Source organism: Trichoplax adhaerens, genomic scaffold (genome assembly GCF_000150275.1).
Source record: "Trichoplax adhaerens TRIADscaffold_3 genomic scaffold, whole genome shotgun sequence".
In the NCBI taxonomy this organism is placed as follows: domain Eukaryota; kingdom Metazoa; phylum Placozoa; class Uniplacotomia; order Trichoplacea; family Trichoplacidae; genus Trichoplax; species Trichoplax adhaerens.
In genome coordinates, this window is record NW_002060945.1 from 7,894,636 (window position 1) to 7,913,268 (window position 18,633).

Here is an 18,633-nt window from a genome sequence, read left to right on the forward strand (position 1 = left end):
ATATTTTGTTATACATATTGATAAAAGATGATCGACATTACCGTCAAAGTTCATTCGAAAGATTTACAATTAGTTAATCACTAGCGTGCGTTGACGAAACTTATAAAATTATAAGTTGCGTTAAAGTTGTCCTGCTTAGTAGGATAAGGCGTACAGACGTATTTATAATTATGGCACAAATTAGCGGGGTTGGCTTAATTTGAGTGTTGTATTGTCAAAGATGAAAATCAAATAGAGTAGCTGATATTTATTTCAGTCCTTGAAAAGATATCTAATGTGAAGTATTATATAGTACCGTAAAAGTTGAACTTTCTCAACTTCTCATAGTATATCATGAATTTTATGAAAAACAGTGTCTAGTCGATGCTAATTTTCGTAACTCGCTTTCTCCTTTAATTAATCCTTTAGCGTACAAAATCTAAATAAAAATTTGTGTTGGGTTTTCAGTTTGTATTTAATCGTCTTGCCACTCGATCAAGGAAAGCACCATGAGCGGAAAAGCTCGGATAATATGGCTAAAATTGTATTAAAACATGTATTACATATTAAAACCTTCGATACCAATAAAAAATACCAATTAGACGGGCGAAATAAAGTATTTTGTCTTACATCTTGTTTTAAAATTAGCTTAGGATCCCACTTGGTTCGGTTTGGGAATGTGAAACAGAAATTTTTTGAACTATCAAATGTTCTCGAAGTCTTTGCTGGTCTACTATTATCGTAATCTATTTCAGGTGAAAGATTGCATAAATAAGATATCAGATTAACAGCATTAACTAGGAGTATGTCAGCTAACATGATGTAAAACCGATTTTTGATCAATAGTACCTTCATATAATTTATAGACGCCTTCTGATTTTATGTGGAGACCACCGGGATCATGTTCATACGCCGTCGCGAATCGATTTAAACCAAGTTTTTTTATATCTGCCAACTTTAATTAATTTTGAATAATAGAATAAGATTAATTAATTAATTATAGATAATTTCTAATTGTTAATAATGTTATAATGCTAACAAAATTGCAAGTCAATCAAAAAGTCATTATAAATCAGTACATCTCATTGTATAAGGTTTAGAAATGCTCACGAGATCATTTTGTAAAAAATGAAATTATTAGTAAACCTGCCCTAAATTTATTTTAAATAAGTAAATGGAGTCATTTCTTCTTATTATCTCAATAGAAATTTGACTTGTCGCATAGATTGAAGATGAGAATTCGCTACAGTAAATATTTAGACTTAATGCTAGCTTAATGTAGTTTATATCATCAACATATCTTGTATATATCATATTGGTTGTACGATAAGAACCATATAAATGTATTACATAAGGAAGTGAATAAATGGCATTAATGTAACTCTTAGCTAGGTTAGTACCTTCCTAAATTCATGAGGCTTTGGATCGGTAAATTCTGGATGATTTGGATACTCTCGTCGAGCATGGTCGATCTTAGCTTGAAATGAGCTTGAAAGATGATGTGATATAACAAATCTTGGTTCTTTGCGACCAGTTTTTACTACTGTTGGTAAATGATCATCTAGATGCTTTTTGACAAACGTACTACTAGAAGATTGTTTCGGACTATCTTTTCTATTCGACTTGCTCGTGTTCCTGAAAGATTTTGAAGCATAAAGTGGATAACTAAAATCAGGTGGTGGTTTATTCCAAATATTTCCATATCTTTCCGACTCAAACTGTTGACGTCTGAGATGGGCAATATTTGCATCCCTTTTAACTTGCTGTAACTGCCTTGTAGCTTGAAAGCGAATTCTTGCTTGAAAGCCAAATGGTATATCAGAATAGTTTGTTTGAGAATTTTCTGATGCTGACATGCCGATAACTGAGTTTGATTACAGTTAATAAGAATGGGCTATAAAATACTGAATGTCTACTATACTATAGATATTTTATTTATCACTAATTAATGGGCGCTTGCATAAATTCTAGATTATTATAGATTAACCGCCATTACTTTGGCTAAACCCTTTCAGTTGTAGCTGAAAACAAGCTTCAAGTTTAGATCAATCCAATCGTTGAATATTGAACTTAACTTTATTATCCTGATAAACCAGTTGGCCAATGGATAAAGATGTTACAGATATACCGTTATTGCTGTAACAAATTCAGGTAGTTAACTATTGGATTACGTTAGACAGTATCTAAAAATTTTTCGTCTCCACCGGATGGCTTTAATAGTGTAATAGTAATTGTAGAACAAGATTAACCAAAACTTAACACTTTATTTCATAATAACGCTCTTGGTACTGCTATCAATCAACCGTTAACCTAATGATTGGCATACATCGCCACTGGAAGCAACAAGTTTATCCGCTACACCGTTGCTAAGCAACAGCTCGAGACTAAATGAATTATTAACAATGTCATAGATTGCCTCAAGCTGCCCACCATATCCCATATAATCCCTATAGGAAATTTAGATTGTACGCCAAGTATGACGTAGGAAGATTGGACTAAAAGTACAATTAAATTAAGCCAAGCATGCTCAGAAAACCATCCAAAAGTAAGTTGAAAACACATCGATTAGTATGGTAAAATGGCTAGACGGGTAGTGATTACTGACTGATTAGTACTAACGATGAACTTACTGTCAAGTTTTTGTAGCGTGTAAAGTATGCTGTAGCATCTATCTGCATAGCCTCTGAGATTTCATGTATACTATTTAATACTAGACTGTATCAGGGACTTCTACGTCTAAATTCTTGTTTTAGAAGCTCCTAACTGGGTTTAGAACCTTGTCTATGGGCTGTACTATTTTATACAAATAGGCCTTTGCTATGGGGCTTACAAGGTTATCAATAACCGTGGCATTGGTAGATCACGGTATTTACATTACAGCAGATAATGATTCTTATTATTATGTCGTAGACTTTAAAGCCATTTAAAAGTAAGTTAAAAACACACCGATTAATAAGGTAAAATAGCTAGATGCTTAGTAATTAATACCATCGATGATCATACTATCAAGTTTCTGTAGTGCCATGGTCTACATCGACATAAGACCATGGACAGAGCCTCTAACATTTCAGTTGTAGTATTTAATACATAATTTTGTTTAGAACCTTGCCTATGGACTGTACTGTTTTGAACAAGTAAGTCTTTGTTATGGCACTAACAAAGTGGCCAATTGCCGCAACATCGGTAGATCACCGTATTTGCAGTACAGTATAGCAGCTACTGATCCTTAAAAAGTGTTTTAGTTCTATCAATGATCTTACTGTCAAATTTCTGTACTATATTAAGTGTGCTATGGTCTGCATATATACATAGCTTTTAAGATTTCAGTTATACTATTTAATACTAAACTATATTTAGAACTTTGTCTATGTACTGATTTATAAATAGGTCTTTGTTATGAGGCTAACAAGACCACCAATAAGCATAGTATTAGTAGATCACGATATTTACAGTACTGTAGTTAATGATGATCATTATTATTATTATGTCGCAGGCTTACAGCACAATGTTGGTACAGTGTCTAGTCGGTCTGGATAACTCTAGTCCATAGGTTACAAAGTCATCGCTTCATGTGAGTACTGTGTTTGAAACGAATAGTATGAGTATACTAGGTAGCAGGATAGAGCTATCAATAAGATCAATTATACGGTGTATTTCCAATGAAACACGCTTTGACAAGAACAAATCGATTGAGATTATAAATTTATTTATTAATTGGTTGAACTTAAATTAATCTTTACAGCCTGATTACAGCTTGAATACATAAATTCTCATGGCTTCGGTAATGGTCTCGGATTTTATGAACATTATTATCAACTGTGCTGAGAAAGCTGCCGTTCTAGCCCGGGTAGTGCGATCGGAAGCGATCATGTTGAAATTACTTATTGAAGAGAAGACGGATAAAAACTGCAAAAACGATCGTTTTGTACATGATTTTAAAACATTAGTGGACGTATTGATTCAAGAAATGGTAAAGCATGAAATTGCAGCAAAGGTAGTGTACTTATAATAGTAAAGATTATGCTACGTTAAGAGTGTATGTGCAATTATATTTAATCTACGGTTTATTTTTATATTATGACAACTTCCTATGAACGAAAAACTTATTCATTACACCATCAGTCCATTTATTCACTGCACTAATGTATCGTGTTATACTCGTACCTGTATTCTTCCTAGATAGGCAATAGACTTTACAATATATTATACTGCATAGTCGCAACGTACATCTCTGGTATAATTCAATATAAATACTTTCTAATCACGTTCATAAATAACAGCATCAGTATTCTTATGCATTATTGTTCCTTCACAATACTTTGATCGGATACTCGGACGAGACATCAATAAGTAGACATGAGAGTCGATAGATGCTGTATGGCAGCGATTAGTTCTATTGCACTCGTAGCATTCGTGAAACTTTAAATCGGTTCAGAAATTGGATATGTACAATGGGCTGCTTTTCTTTAGAGCACCTAAAACGGAAAAGATCTTGCTGTAGAAATCTCAGTCAATCAGCCATTTAAGAATATAGTAGAAGCTATCTGTCTACTTATGGTTATATCTGAATAGTACACTATACCTTCACGAAATGAACACAACTTAGCGAAAGACTTCTTATTTTAAAATATATAAACTTTAATCAATGTTTTATTTTTATTGTTTTATCGATTCACGGTTCAAATCTTTTAATGTACCGTTAAAATAGTAAAATATTACATCCCTTTAATGAGCGAAGGTAAGTGTATACTTTATATGGATGAGAAAGGTACAGCTTAAGTATTCATTCTCTACATTTATTTTTTTCTTAAACGGTAGTGTATCAACTTTAATTGAAACTCATAATACGCTGGTAAACGTTTCTGGAGATGATAATTTAATCCTAAATGATGACTAATAAATAATGTAACAAATATCATAATGAATATTAAACTCTATATTTTACGTTACCAAACTAATAGTTAGCATCTGCAGGCTATGTAAGTGGATGAAATGGTAGGCCTGAGCTGTAAATTGTACTTGTATTTATGAATAATTTTACAATATTCGACCATACACTAAATAAAGTGCTAATCGTACTAAAAGAATATCTGAAATCTATAAAGATATAGTTGAAAGTTACCCAATCAGCTTGCTTAATTCCTAAATCTCTACCAGGTTGGTTAGTTGCAGAAAAGTCGTGATCGAAAATATCTTTCTGCTTCCTTAATAGTTTCCCTGTCTGACTGGTTTTGTACATGGAGAGGAAGATAATACATTTACAAATGCTATTGGTGAATCCGTCATAATTGAAATTAAATCTACCGCTCAGGAAACAGCGAACGTATTACGTAGAGTATTAAATAACAACGAAAAGGCAAGTCAACTGTTGGCTGAAATCATACATGGTGATATCCAGTGTCAGAATAACGAACATATTTTCAATAAAGACGACACTATCAATATTGATAATTTCGGAATTTGGATTGATCCATTGGGTACAGTAGATAACTGCTAATTGAAGCTTAATTCTTTCATACAATATGATATATTTTGTTTTCCTTTTTGTACGTATCATTAAGAATTAACCTTATACATATAATACCATACATTATCCAATATCGAAACTTTTAAATGAGACTAAGATTTAATCTTCTGTATTAATATCATTATAAATAGATGGTACAAATGAATATATTAGCCAAAATGTTGTTGAAGCCCAGAATGGTATTTATTCAAAAGGCTTACAGTGTGTTACTGTCCTGATCGGAATTTATCATCGAACAAGTGGATCACCAATTGCAGGTGTTATCAATCAGCCTTTCCATCAAGTTTTACCTAATGGACAATGGCAAGGCAGATCGATTTGGGCTCTGTGCTACAACGGCATGAATTTCAATTCAAATTTACACTTAAAAACGGAAAAAGATGTTCCAAAAGAACATAATATTAAGAAGTATACGGTTCTATTAAGTGGAAGTGAATCTAAAACTGTATTACAGCAATTAAATCGTGACGACATAAGTATCCGTAGGGCCAGCGGTGCAGGCTATAAATTACTTTGCGTAATTGATGATCTTGCTGATGCTTATGTTTTATCTAAAGGTTCTACATATAAATGGGATACATGTGCACCTCATGCTATTTTACTTTCAATGAAAGGGTCTATAATTAACATGGAGAACGCAGATGAATCTACTCAAATTGTCTATAATCAAATGGATCCATCAAGCACGAAATGGAACAACAGCAAGGGAATAATTGCTTTTAAAAAACTTCAGATATTGGAATATTTGAAATCTATCTTATCTTGAATCAATATGGAAAGTCCGAATAATTTAACTGAAATTCTCGCAACATCTGAGTGAAATGCGAAATACTAATCTCTATTATTTAGTTGTCTACTCATGCTGTTATGTTAAGTAAATTTGTAATAATATTTAATTGGTTATTAAACTCAAGATTGGATCTGCAAAACTTTAAACAGTTCAACTGTTGCATGGCCATAAATTTTTACAGTATCTCTCAAAATATATCACAACGCATTTGTATATAGTATTTAGTTAAGAAATCATACTTTAGTGCAGCTATTGCACTTACGGATAAATATAATTTCATGATGTATTGGATGAGGATATCGTTATTTGTATGTTTCAGGATTGAAAGATAGACTCTTCCTATTGAAAATCTATTTTATAATCATGATAATAATTAATATTACTACCATTAAATCTCAGATTATAGAATAAAGATCTTAGTAACAGTACAATATTATTTGTCAAACGAAATATTAAATTGTTAGGTTAGGTGGATATCAATAAATTATCTAAGCTTTGGTATGCGAGTTTACGAAACGTCTTTAGAAGATTGATATACGCATTGGATAGCAAAGTTTGGTTAAAATTGTAGATAATATTCGATCTCCATGATATTTACCTGAATATATTCATATGTTCGGAAGGCTATTAGCGAACGTGGTGTGATAGTGAATCGTACAGAGCTGTACCTTTTCCTTCTTTATCGTTTTAGCTTTCGTTTTAACAAAAATATGTTTATAAAAAATATCATTTTAAAAATTAAGGAGTTCAGTAATAATGACGATAGAGCAAATAAATCTCCGCTGGATACATTCGATGCAAAAGTAAATATTTTTAATCTATGGATCATAAATTATTTGCCTTACTGATAAGAGATATAAAGAATTACTTTAAAAACATTTTTTAGACGTAATTACTGAAAAATTGAATCCAATTACTAAATTCTATACAATACCTCACGTACTTATAATAAAATATCTATGTCATTGTGGCAATACGCTCGTATCTTCAATTTATAAGAGTAAATAGAGAGAACTAGGCATACACCACTCTAGTGAGCTACGAAATCCTTTCCCTGAGGCTACATTAAAGAGATAGAAAAGGCTAATTCTTTGGTCTAATTCATTTGTTGAATGTTTGTATGGCGGACTAAAAGTTATAATATGATGAACTTTAAATCTACGCCTTGATGTATACTATGTCAATAAGGCAGAGTTAATCTGAAGCTCCCTAGGAATTAAGGGTTAACCTATGTTTGAACCCTATCCTGCCTGATTCACTGATACGCTTTAATCTAGTACAGAGTAAGATGCATTTGATGCTTCTCGAATGATTCCAAGAGCGGCCCATTTTTATTGAACCGTAGCCATTTCTCTTAATTTATCATTTACCAAATAGACTCCGTTTTCAGGTTATTCTAAATTTTGTGCAATGTATCATAAACATTGAGTCACACAAATTCATTGTGCTTTAAAGAATTCACACGTGCGCGTATTTATACAGCATCTATATGATGATAATTAATTAATTATTGACATACTGTATACACTTTACACTTGCAATTTAATAAATATACATAACGCCATATTGGTAAGTTAGAACACCAGTCGAGTCGTTCATAACAGTAGTACAAGATATTTTACATAATCATTTCAATAGGTACAAGATCGCCCAGACTATAGTCTTGTTGTTGCTCATAAGTAATTTAACTGCTTTTACTTGGACATAAGTATTTAGATGGCTTTAATGGCCTTAATTAATTGTTACGAGTGCGTATACTGTTAAGAAGATATAAAGTCAAATGCTCAATATCTACTAAGATACTTACAAATATTAATTCCAAGGATTAGAAATTTCATAAAATTTATTGACTTTATAAAAGTCAATATATTAGGATGGGTATTCGAAAGTGAATAGCTACGATGTATTTACCTTTATTAAGTCATAAATTATGGATGGAGGTACTACCAAGTCTGATAACGGTAAACTAAGACAATTTGGAATATGGGTCAAGAAATGATGGTAGTGAATTAGTTGTCATGTCATTAAAGCTAGTGCAATGCAATTAATTGTTTCTTTTGAGTAAGATAGTTTGATGCTATAAATTATACGAAGGCACTAATATATGCATATCAACCTCTGAAAGTAACCCTTGTCATCACACGATTCATCTGAAAAAGAGCAGGTACTTAATTCATGCGCATTGCTGGATTTAATTCTATAAGGTTGGAATATTCTATAAATTTCAGCATCTAACCTTACATATCTAGGCGTACTCTATCTTACATAATTATGATGTTAGCATAATTACCAATACAACACATATTCAAATTAGCTTCCGTTACTTTTTGAAATGTAATATATTCATCTGAATAGAAAACACTTAATTATTAATCTATAAATCGATTCTGTAAGAAAATATTTAGTTGACCAGCTGTAGCACTTAAATTATTCGTTTATTGTCAGAGTCCTTAAAGAAAGAAATGATCTAAACTGTTAAAATTTGAATTTGAGGCTGTATATAATCCTTTGTCGATGGTACTATTAAGTATTCACCACCGATACTGGCTTATGTAGGATTCTGATCTGATTATTGCCTCGCATCTTACAATGGATAGTTGTTCAAATACTTAAAATGAATCGATTACTATAATTAATTATAGTACATATGGAATACTATGACTCCAAGGGATAGTCAAGTAGGAAATTTTATCGCATTTAAAGATTTTATTTATGATTTGGCCCGAGGTAATTAATATTTAATTTTGAGTTCAAATGTCACCACAATAGTCCTCATCAAGTTTTCAGCGTTTGAGTTCAGTTTCAATATTGGTAATGGTTCCGGGATGCCTTATTTAAAATTAAATATAAACGTGAGTGATACTTACAATATTGCCCTTTGAAATACCTAATTATCATAATCAAATTTGAGTACTACCTATATCAAATAATTACACAAGCAGTATTTATAAAGTGTAGCGATGGAATATTTACGTTATTTTTTATTATTAATTATTAGTAGTAACCTACTAGAATATGGTAACGTGTTCATTAAGACAGCAGTCGCAAAATGTAAAGAAAAAGTTAAAGAGTCATTGATACTTTTCACGTGGTAAAACGCGGAATGCATTCCCACATTTTGAATAGCATATTCTATTCAGATGTAGTTTAAATATCAATTGCAATTTTTAACGTTCTGCCGATAAATTCCTCCTGTATTATCTACATTTTAGTATCCGTTATATCATCGTCTAAATTTGTAAGTATTTGCATTACTATAAGCGACAGAAGTTAATACGCCACGAAATATAATAATTAAATAAAATGAAAGAGCGCCTTTAAAATTAAAAACGTTGTTCATTTTGAATTCAAAAAATAACGGAAGGGATGCCCAAATATGATTTTTAGAATTTTGTCTATTGTTATGCTGAATTTCAAGTAGAATTAGAAGACTATATTAAAACGTCCTTGATTGGATTACTACTGTTGATTACACTTATGCCTATAGATGCGTAGGCAGAGTGTTTACGATAAAATACCTAAATAAAATATTACTTTTCAGCTACTATAATCTAACAGAAGACAAAATATATCAATTACTGTAAGAATGTTGATACAGAATCAATTATAAACTGCGCTAGAATTGACTAACTTGCAAGTTAGTATCTTGTGCTCTTTGATAGCTTGAAGTATCGTCAACCTTTTTTTTAGAAGTATTCCTGCAAATTTTGTTTTCTACTTTGCAAAATTTCCCTATTTGTGTATGCCTGTACCAATCTCTTTATACGTCTTGTGTGCGTACGTGATCGGAATAATAATAGACTGAATCTAACTCAACAGTTTAGGTCATGGCATCTTGGGTATTTATATCAATTAATCATTTTACATGTCCTTCATCATCAATTGACCACTGAATTATTAACTATACAAGAGACTTACTGTCTAAATTAATTACTAATAAAGAAATTTTACTATTATAATAAAGAACGTGATAACTTTCATGTCAAATAATACTTCATATTAACATTAAGTAGGGCCCATTCTTACCCAAATGAATACTTATTTACGGTAGTTACAGTAATAAAATTTGGTTTTATGTTAAGGAGTAAGCATTGATGCAGTTTATTACTGGATTGATCAGATCAGTCGAGAGTACTTTATTCGTAAAATGCAATGAATGACAGCATATAATAATTATGACTACTCATTGTTGTCTTGAATTATAAACAAGTAAAGTAAGGGTTTATGGAAATTTGATTAGCATTTTAACTAATTAGCAAGACTTACTTGCTAATAATCTTGCATACCAATACTTATTCGCATAGCATATCCATTTTTGAGTGGTTACTTAGATGTTTTTACTACTATTGAAATTAGATACGTTGTGAAACAATACTAATGTAATAAAAATAGATTATTCGATTTCAGATGATTATCGTAGATCATTTTAACTATGATAGTTTACGGATAACATAACCATTTCTTACCTCGTTTTGATGTAATTCTGTGCATTATAGCAATTTAAAATTATGACACATACCTAGGAAAAATTTTTTAAGCCTATACGATTTCACTCCAGCTTGATTTCGTTCTAATATATTGAGATAATTTTACAATTGGATTATTGTAGAATAGCAGCTGTTCTTGAACGGAGAATGGATAATACTACAATTTTACATTTATATTTAATGTTTCTGTAGTTGTATAGCGTGAAAGAGTACATTGGTTGAAAGCAGTTTCTTGTCCACTTTTCTAGGTATTAATTAATACAGCCTGCAATAACTGAATTAATAATTCTAAGAATGGCTATTATTGTATTCTAAATGTTCCTCTTGTACAACCTATGGAAATAACAAAATATTTCGGAATGAGTAAGAAGGAAGTTGTAAAATACTTATTGAAGCTTTCTATGTTTATAATTGTTGACTATATGAACAAGTCGTAGATGGAATAAAAGAACGTATTCGGCACAATGAGTTAAAGAATTGCAATTAGTAAATAATTGCTATGTCGATCTGTCTAAGTTAAATAGAATATACAAATATGATCAATAATTTATAGATTAGTTATCGCTCTAATAATTAAAAGGGAATGCAAATATAATCAAGCTGTTAGAGGTGTCTTTAATATAAAGAAAGATCGAAATAGCAGCATCAGATTCTACCTAAGCTATAGGCTCTACATCAAGTATTTTGTTTTATAAATGATATTAATGCAATTTTCAAAAGGGGCTTGGCAGGTATTGATAGCATTGATTAAATGATAATGCATAGACAAACTTTCAATACGATTGACTAAATACGTTCGGATACGTATTATCATCATATGGATAATACTACATAATTCTCGTCGGAGTAAGTATCATTACCAATCTCAGTTTTGAATAGGTTCTGTAGCTGAAATACACCGTATCTTTTTCTATGAATTTTACTCAAGATTTAATTTATTATTTATTACATGCATGAAAAATTAACACGCGATACATGGATAAATACCGTGATGTATCAATTCTATGACTCTGTTGTATTTCCTTATATCGACCTGCAGGACTAAGATTAAAATAAACGAGTCTAGCAAGTTTATTGATCTTAATTCGATTTTTTTTCTGCATTCCTACCGGCATAAATTCACGAATAAATTACGAATTCAATTAAGAAATTTGTTCAATTCGTTGATATACTTCTATCATAGATAAACATGATTAGTATTAGAGACGACGAGTTTTGTATCAATTAAAAATTGGTAAGCATTGATTCAATATCTTAAGCCATATGCAATAGTGATTCAATTGAATGTATCTGTGCCTTATTGGGAAAATTTACATAATAATGTAGTTCCAGTAATTTCTGATGACAGTCATTTACTGCTATAATTATGTCATAAAAAGTGTATAACAAACTTGAGACGGCGATTCAGAGAAGTTATTGTTTATAAGGTGAAATAATAAAGCAGTAAAACAGCTAGTTCTCCATATCTTTGAATAACTTTACGTGATTTTCATTCCGTACAACTCTTGATATTAATTTTAAATCCAGTCGAAATTTGGGACATAGACTATGTGTTGAAAAGTTTATCCAACGTTAATTACTGTACCTTCATAAGCCGACATTAGCATCAAGAGCTTAAGTAATCTAAATTTTCCTTATTACCCACTACTAGTTAATTAGTGTAACTGGATAGCAAGCTAGTTATTGTACTATTATTCTATGCTATCTCTAAATGGTACGTTGTGTAATAAACTATTGTAACAGTACAGTAAGCCAAAAATAAAAACTTCTTAAAGAAATGAGCTCAATGCTAATTAATATAGAAAGGGGTGATCGCTAGAAATACATTGCATAATAGCTAAGATGAATCATAATGAGGGCGTTCGCTTCAATGACTATTCCAGCAAAAGGTAGAATAGTCGGCAATACTGAATTGATAATTTGTGTCACTAATGACTACGAATTTAGAAAGATCTCTATCCATGGCTACGGTATCTATTACTAAGACAACACAACGATTTTGGTAAATCAAAATCGATATAAATGCCTCTTTTTCATGTCTTCCATCCACTTACTACCATGTTGAAAATAACGGATACGTCATTTTGTGGCATAGACAATGTATTTATAAAGTCAATCACTACCCATTCTCAATTCCGTTTACCCAGACCATTCTACCACAATAAACATCGATTCCCTTCTTTCAATAATCAATGATAAAATTACCATCTGATCTCGGGTATAATTTGACAGGTAACAGGCTTTTATTATAAAATTAATTATGATTGATTTTTTTAATAGACTTTAGTGTTAATAATCTTGCTGTCATTTGCAAATGAATTCTTCTTCCCTCTTGTCCCCGTAAATTGGCTGAAGTGACTTCAATGCTATGACGTTATCGCGAATCAATGTTATCTTGTTATCATGTCTATCACATGATCACTTCCTGTATGTTAAACAAGAAAACGACTGACCTTGAAGCGATTGAATATATTGGCAACAATGTAAAATGCATTGTTCAACATTAGACGATTGACACTTTATCCCGGTCACCCTATCGATTGAGTGAAGACTATAAATAGGGGTGGTAGTATGAAAATCATTCCATAACGCTTCCTTTAGCTTTCGGCCATTGCTCCATTTTCATTGCTCACTTGTCGCCTTCTTCTAGTCATTTTTCACTTCACGGTCCTCCAATTGCCTTGGAACGATTTAAGATCTACGAATTTTCAGCTTTACTGAAGAAAAAACAAGACAATTTCAAAGATTTTCTAGTAAGTAAGTGATAATGGATCCTTACCATGTTATTAATGTTGTGCTAAAAAAATTGAATTAGAACTGCGCAATTTTTCTTTGCGAGCTTTACCTTCTTATTACCTATTGGCAAGAACACAGTTTTAATGGTGATTGCTGAGATATTTCCTTTACATGCGAGGCGATAATTCCACTTTTAGTCCAACATATCTTTCTACTCTATAGAAGCAGCTTAAGAAGCAATAAATGTATTGTATCCAGAACATGATACACTGTGTCCTGCTCGTATTTAATTGCTCCAAGCAGTACGATATGAAATAGGATAGTGCAATCAATCTTTTCGGTGCGGTCTCTTTATTATTGTACAGTCACACGAAAACAAAGCATAGTCTTGCTTTTATAGATTCTTAAAAGACACTGTAACTTTTTCACTTTAATAATTCGCAAAGGAAAGATGTAAAATAATACGGTATGAAAGACGAAGGTGAGATTCTTCAAATAGTATAGGCAACGCTTCCTTTGCTGCTTGCTGCCAATTAGAAGACAGTAGTAGCGCTATTGTTTCCGATAAGAATAGTTCTCTTTAATTGGGGCTGTAATACTTAAAATAATATTGGCTTATTTCTATATTACGTGATATTATCTCAACAGTTCGACTCAATTAGTTATAGGATAATATGGATCACATAAGATATAACTAAATAGAAAAATATATCGAAATTGTTCCATTTTCAATTCTGATACCTATTATAGATAACTTGTATAAGAAATGCAATTAGGGCTTCTATTCTTAAATTAGATGGCTAGTATTGGAACTCGTGACTTGTCAATTACTAACTACAAATTTTTGCAATAATCTTACTGAATAAATTTTTAAATCAGTTATAGATGATATATTTGCTCGATCAAAAAATGGATCGTGCTATCTAAAAGCACCAGCCGTTCAGTTGTATGGTGCTACACTAATTCCTTCATGCTCACTATAATTGAGAACAATTTAGGTAATGCATCGATTTTAAATATGAATGCACGTATGCTCATAGTTGCTGATTTTCACCTCAATAACAACACAAAATAATTTTTGGCAATAGACAGTACTATGCGCTTGTTATTAGATTGTATTGTAATCCATTACAGCTCTTCGAATAGGATACTTACAGAACAATCAAATTAAGTTTATTCTGTTGCAAGTTCGCTTACTAAATACATTAGCAAAGAAAGCATATTACAGTATGATATACGATCTAATACGCATTAGTCGTTACTTTAAAACCGTTTATTCCCTATGACTCTACCAGAATGTTGCCGTATTTTTAGTTTAAAAACTTTATCCTACTATCTATCCATGAATTTAGTTACAAACGAAATTTATGCTAATTTTTTCTGTAAAAGGTGATAGCATTTATCCCTAAAATCTAAGAGTAGCCGAGAGCAAAACTTTAGATAAGCAACACTTTTTCTCCATAATCTATTCTTTCAAAAGTGATGTCTGAGTAAAAAATTGGCAATGAAATTTTCCTGGCGAGTTTCGATTGCGATTTGCAACTATCTCCACATTTGAAATCCATTTTAGCCATACTATATTTAACTTATTTTCAGTTTTTATGTTTTAATTATCGATTGTAATTGTTTTATCTATTTACCATTTTGATCTAACTCCTTCAATTTTATTGTTAGTATTCATAAGAAATAACTTACTAAGATTTTTACAATGTAATTCATTATGCAAGTTTACATCATGGTATTATTTACCAGAAATTTACTGGATGTATTGAATATCCTTTTCTGAATTTTATTGATTCTTTATTTAGCAGAATGCTTTCAACTTTAGAAATTATCAATGCTATCGCTCAGCTATTTATAACTAATTAATATCCCGCTGCAGTATTATATTGTTCACTGTGAAGATTTTATCATCTTTGCTTATAGAATGTAAAGTTGTAAACATATTTTTCTTCTGCGAGAATTGCTTCCGTCACCCATTAATTTTAAAGATGAAGTTTTTCCTACTTTAAAATGATTTCCAGACATAAGGACTAAATGATTTTTATCTTAAATCTGCCTCTTCAGTTCTATATATCGTCGGTATTAGTTACTTACAATGTTATTTTTACGCGGATAAAATAAAGATTGTTAGCAATTATTGCTCCACAATTTGTACTAACTATATACTCTACCCTACAGATGGCTATTAGTATACGTATTTATGATTAAGTCAACAATCAACATTAAGATATATGTTTACAGAATCATTCTATTTTATGATGATCAACCTGCTATATAGTTAACGTCAAATGAATAAATAACAGTATCCCGAAAAATATACAAAGTGCAGGCTCTATTAAAATTCATTTAAAGATGTCCCTTTAATATAATTCATATATTTATATTTTTTACCCTTTCTCTCTTCGCTTTCGCTAATATAAGTGTGAGCCATCGATATTTAATAAATAACTATTTTTAAAATACTGAGTACTGCTAGACACAAAATATTTAAATTTAAATCACCTAATTATTAAGTTACCAGCATTTTATCTCAAATTTACCGCTGTTTTTATACATGTAATATCTGAGTACGATATTTAAAGTCAACTGAAAACGTACTACAGCACAGCATTGCTAATAGGAAGCTTTGCTCATTCCTTGGAGAGTTCCATAGTTTCTTTGAAAATTAATGATTGTTCTTGCTACAGACTGTTTAATGTATCAAAAATTTATTACAGAATTTCATATACTCTCCTATTAATTATTTTAATTACTTATATTTCTTATCTTAAAATATTTCAAATAACTAATTAGAAAATCATAGTAATGAATGACTAAAGCAAATATGTAATCTCGCATTAAAAAATAACGTGAAGTAACATTAAATGGTTCAGTTTATAAAGAGATGTATGAATAGTATTAATAATCTAGGGTTATTTAAGTTCAACTGTCCCATAGAGATAAATAATTTAAATTTCTTATAATATACGCGTATGTACTGAATCATGTGTTATCATAGAAATTTCATTATGCATCATTGGTGCTGCAATAACAATATTGTTGATACTTAAAGCTAAAATTGGTAGATTAAATTTAGCATTACGATATTAAGAAGTATTGATCTAATTTTCATCTAGATCAAAACTTTATTTGCTATGGGAAATAGTGTGGGATGTTTGACTCGTAAATCCCTTAAAGTCGATCCAACGACTCAGCAAGATAGCATCTATGAATGGCAAAAGCATCACGAAATTTTGCGAAAGAGCTGGGAATTAATATGTCAACAAAAGACGGATAATGGCGTTTCAGTTTTTATCAAGTAAGCTGAAAAAAATTTTTTAAGTGTTGCATTAGCATAGGATTTTAGCTCTGTCATGCCTTTTAGTATCTTAATTTTAATACTTTGCAAATGGATATATGACCAAGAGAATATCGTATGCTAGGTTATTAGTATATTTTCAGTTTTGACTATTGTAAGATTTATCTGACAATAAAGATATTTTATTAGCTGTAAATAGATTCAGCACCCCGAAAGCATATTAGATAGTGCTAAATTAGCTTGTAGAAGAAATAATACGCTTTAATCCGTAATTTGCTTGATATACCGCAATTTTGCAATGAGTATTTCTGTTTACTATCTGTTTACAGTTTGTAGTCATTACTATGACCGTCATTTTTCTCTGTATAAATAAACTGTAAGAGGCTACCTATTCCATTTCCCTACATATCAAAGGTCTTTATAACTAAAATACGATCGTAATAGCGATTGCAAAGGTTTATTTCAACCTATGATTTCTTACGATGGTTCTGGTCAACAATTATAGTTTGATCAAATTGTCTCCGGCAACGAAAATCTATTTCCATGGCGTCGATTTTGAGAAAAGAGATAGCTACCTTGCCAAAAATACATTCCTGCGGAATCATGCAGCTCGCTTCATGGAAGCTATTAACGTAATAATTGGGCAAGATATGGATATATTCAGTGTGGAATCTTATTTTCGAGTTGTTGGAAGCAAACATCATAGTTATAATCTAAAGCTTGAACACGTTCAGGTTAGACATATCATAATTTTTAGAGTAGCATAATGTAGCTCGGCGCATAAAATATATGCTATTACGATAGAGATCTGGAGTTTACCAGGAATTGCAATTTTGACTTATCCGTAGTTTCCGATATGTTTTAAATTGTATACATAGGACATTTCTGATGCTTTCCTTGAGATGGCACGAAATGCTTTGAAAAAAAAATTTACGAAAAGTACGGAAGCTGCTTGGAGAAGCTTTTTCCAGATGGTAACTGATGCTATTAAGAATGGCATAATGAAAGCTCAGAACCGAAATTAAATTCACTCCTAGCTACTCTAAAACTGTATTACTCTTTGACGCTTTAAGCAAATAGTCGTTTACTGGGCAATCCATATCAGTCAACTGACTTCATCACTGGATCAATATTGCTTTAAATTTTATAGCTGAGAAGAATCACGAAATTGTAAAAAGTCACGTCATCTAATTCATCCTAAATACATAAATAGGAGTGTTTTGCCAATAACATATTGTCTGGTTGAAAACTGTTTAGAAATAAAGCGTAAATAAATTTTACTACTAGCAACGGGTACTTGGTCTGCGATAACGACGTATAGTAGTGTGCTAGTTAATATAAGAAGTCTAATGCATTTGATATTATATCAAAGTGTTCAATCACTTCAGTGATACATAGGATTCATAATATTATTGCAGTTAAGTGTGTTTTGTCTACACCAGTAACATCAATCCATTCATCGATTAAGAAGAAAGCGCGTCAACAATCGAAAAAGATCTATCGAATGAAACTAATGAATTCTATGATGAAACCCAAGTATCAACCTGCTTTCTCAAAATCTGATGGTTGTTTTGTAACACAGCTGTATCTTGTATGCTATCATCATAGTATGGAAATTTCATAAGATTCTAGGATTTGACTGGAATGAATAAAGACTTCATAAGCAAGCCTACCAGCAATATTTAATCATTGAAATAATTGTCTAGAAAACTTATGAGAATCTTACAATACTCTTTTACCTCGATAAAATCAAATACTTCATTCCTATCTCATTACAGCGTCTTACTCACATATTTTCTTTTGTAATATAATC

The 18,633-nt window shown here is 31.2% G+C and overlaps 4 protein-coding genes across 4 annotated transcripts; 3 read left to right on the forward strand and 1 right to left on the reverse strand.

The window, feature by feature from the left end:
* Positions 1 to 443: 443 nt before the first annotated feature.
* Positions 444 to 1,835, reverse strand: TRIADDRAFT_54898 (uncharacterized protein; the record flags this gene model as incomplete). The annotated part of the gene is made up of 4 exons (XM_002111156.1): positions 444 to 515; positions 610 to 725; positions 829 to 934; positions 1,380 to 1,835. The coding sequence occupies 4 exons, from the start codon at positions 1,833 to 1,835 to the stop codon at positions 444 to 446; spliced, it is 750 nt and encodes a 249-aa protein (XP_002111192.1).
* Positions 1,836 to 3,763: 1,928 nt separating this feature from the next.
* Positions 3,764 to 6,272, forward strand: TRIADDRAFT_22251 (uncharacterized protein; the record flags this gene model as incomplete). The annotated part of the gene is made up of 3 exons (XM_002110621.1): positions 3,764 to 3,973; positions 5,192 to 5,456; positions 5,638 to 6,272. The coding sequence occupies 3 exons, from the start codon at positions 3,764 to 3,766 to the stop codon at positions 6,270 to 6,272; spliced, it is 1,110 nt and encodes a 369-aa protein (XP_002110657.1).
* Positions 6,273 to 12,625: 6,353 nt separating this feature from the next.
* Positions 12,626 to 16,824, forward strand: TRIADDRAFT_54900 (uncharacterized protein; the record flags this gene model as incomplete). Its single annotated transcript, XM_002110622.1, has 3 exons — positions 12,626 to 12,672; positions 13,434 to 13,536; positions 16,639 to 16,824. 3 exons carry the CDS (start codon positions 12,626 to 12,628, stop codon positions 16,822 to 16,824), a joined length of 336 nt encoding a protein of 111 aa, XP_002110658.1.
* A 478-nt stretch (positions 16,825 to 17,302) lies between these two features.
* On the forward strand, positions 17,303 to 17,845 carry TRIADDRAFT_54901 (uncharacterized protein; the record flags this gene model as incomplete). The annotated part of the gene is made up of 2 exons (XM_002110623.1): positions 17,303 to 17,554; positions 17,699 to 17,845. The coding sequence occupies 2 exons, from the start codon at positions 17,303 to 17,305 to the stop codon at positions 17,843 to 17,845; spliced, it is 399 nt and encodes a 132-aa protein (XP_002110659.1).
* Positions 17,846 to 18,633: the final 788 nt, after the last annotated feature.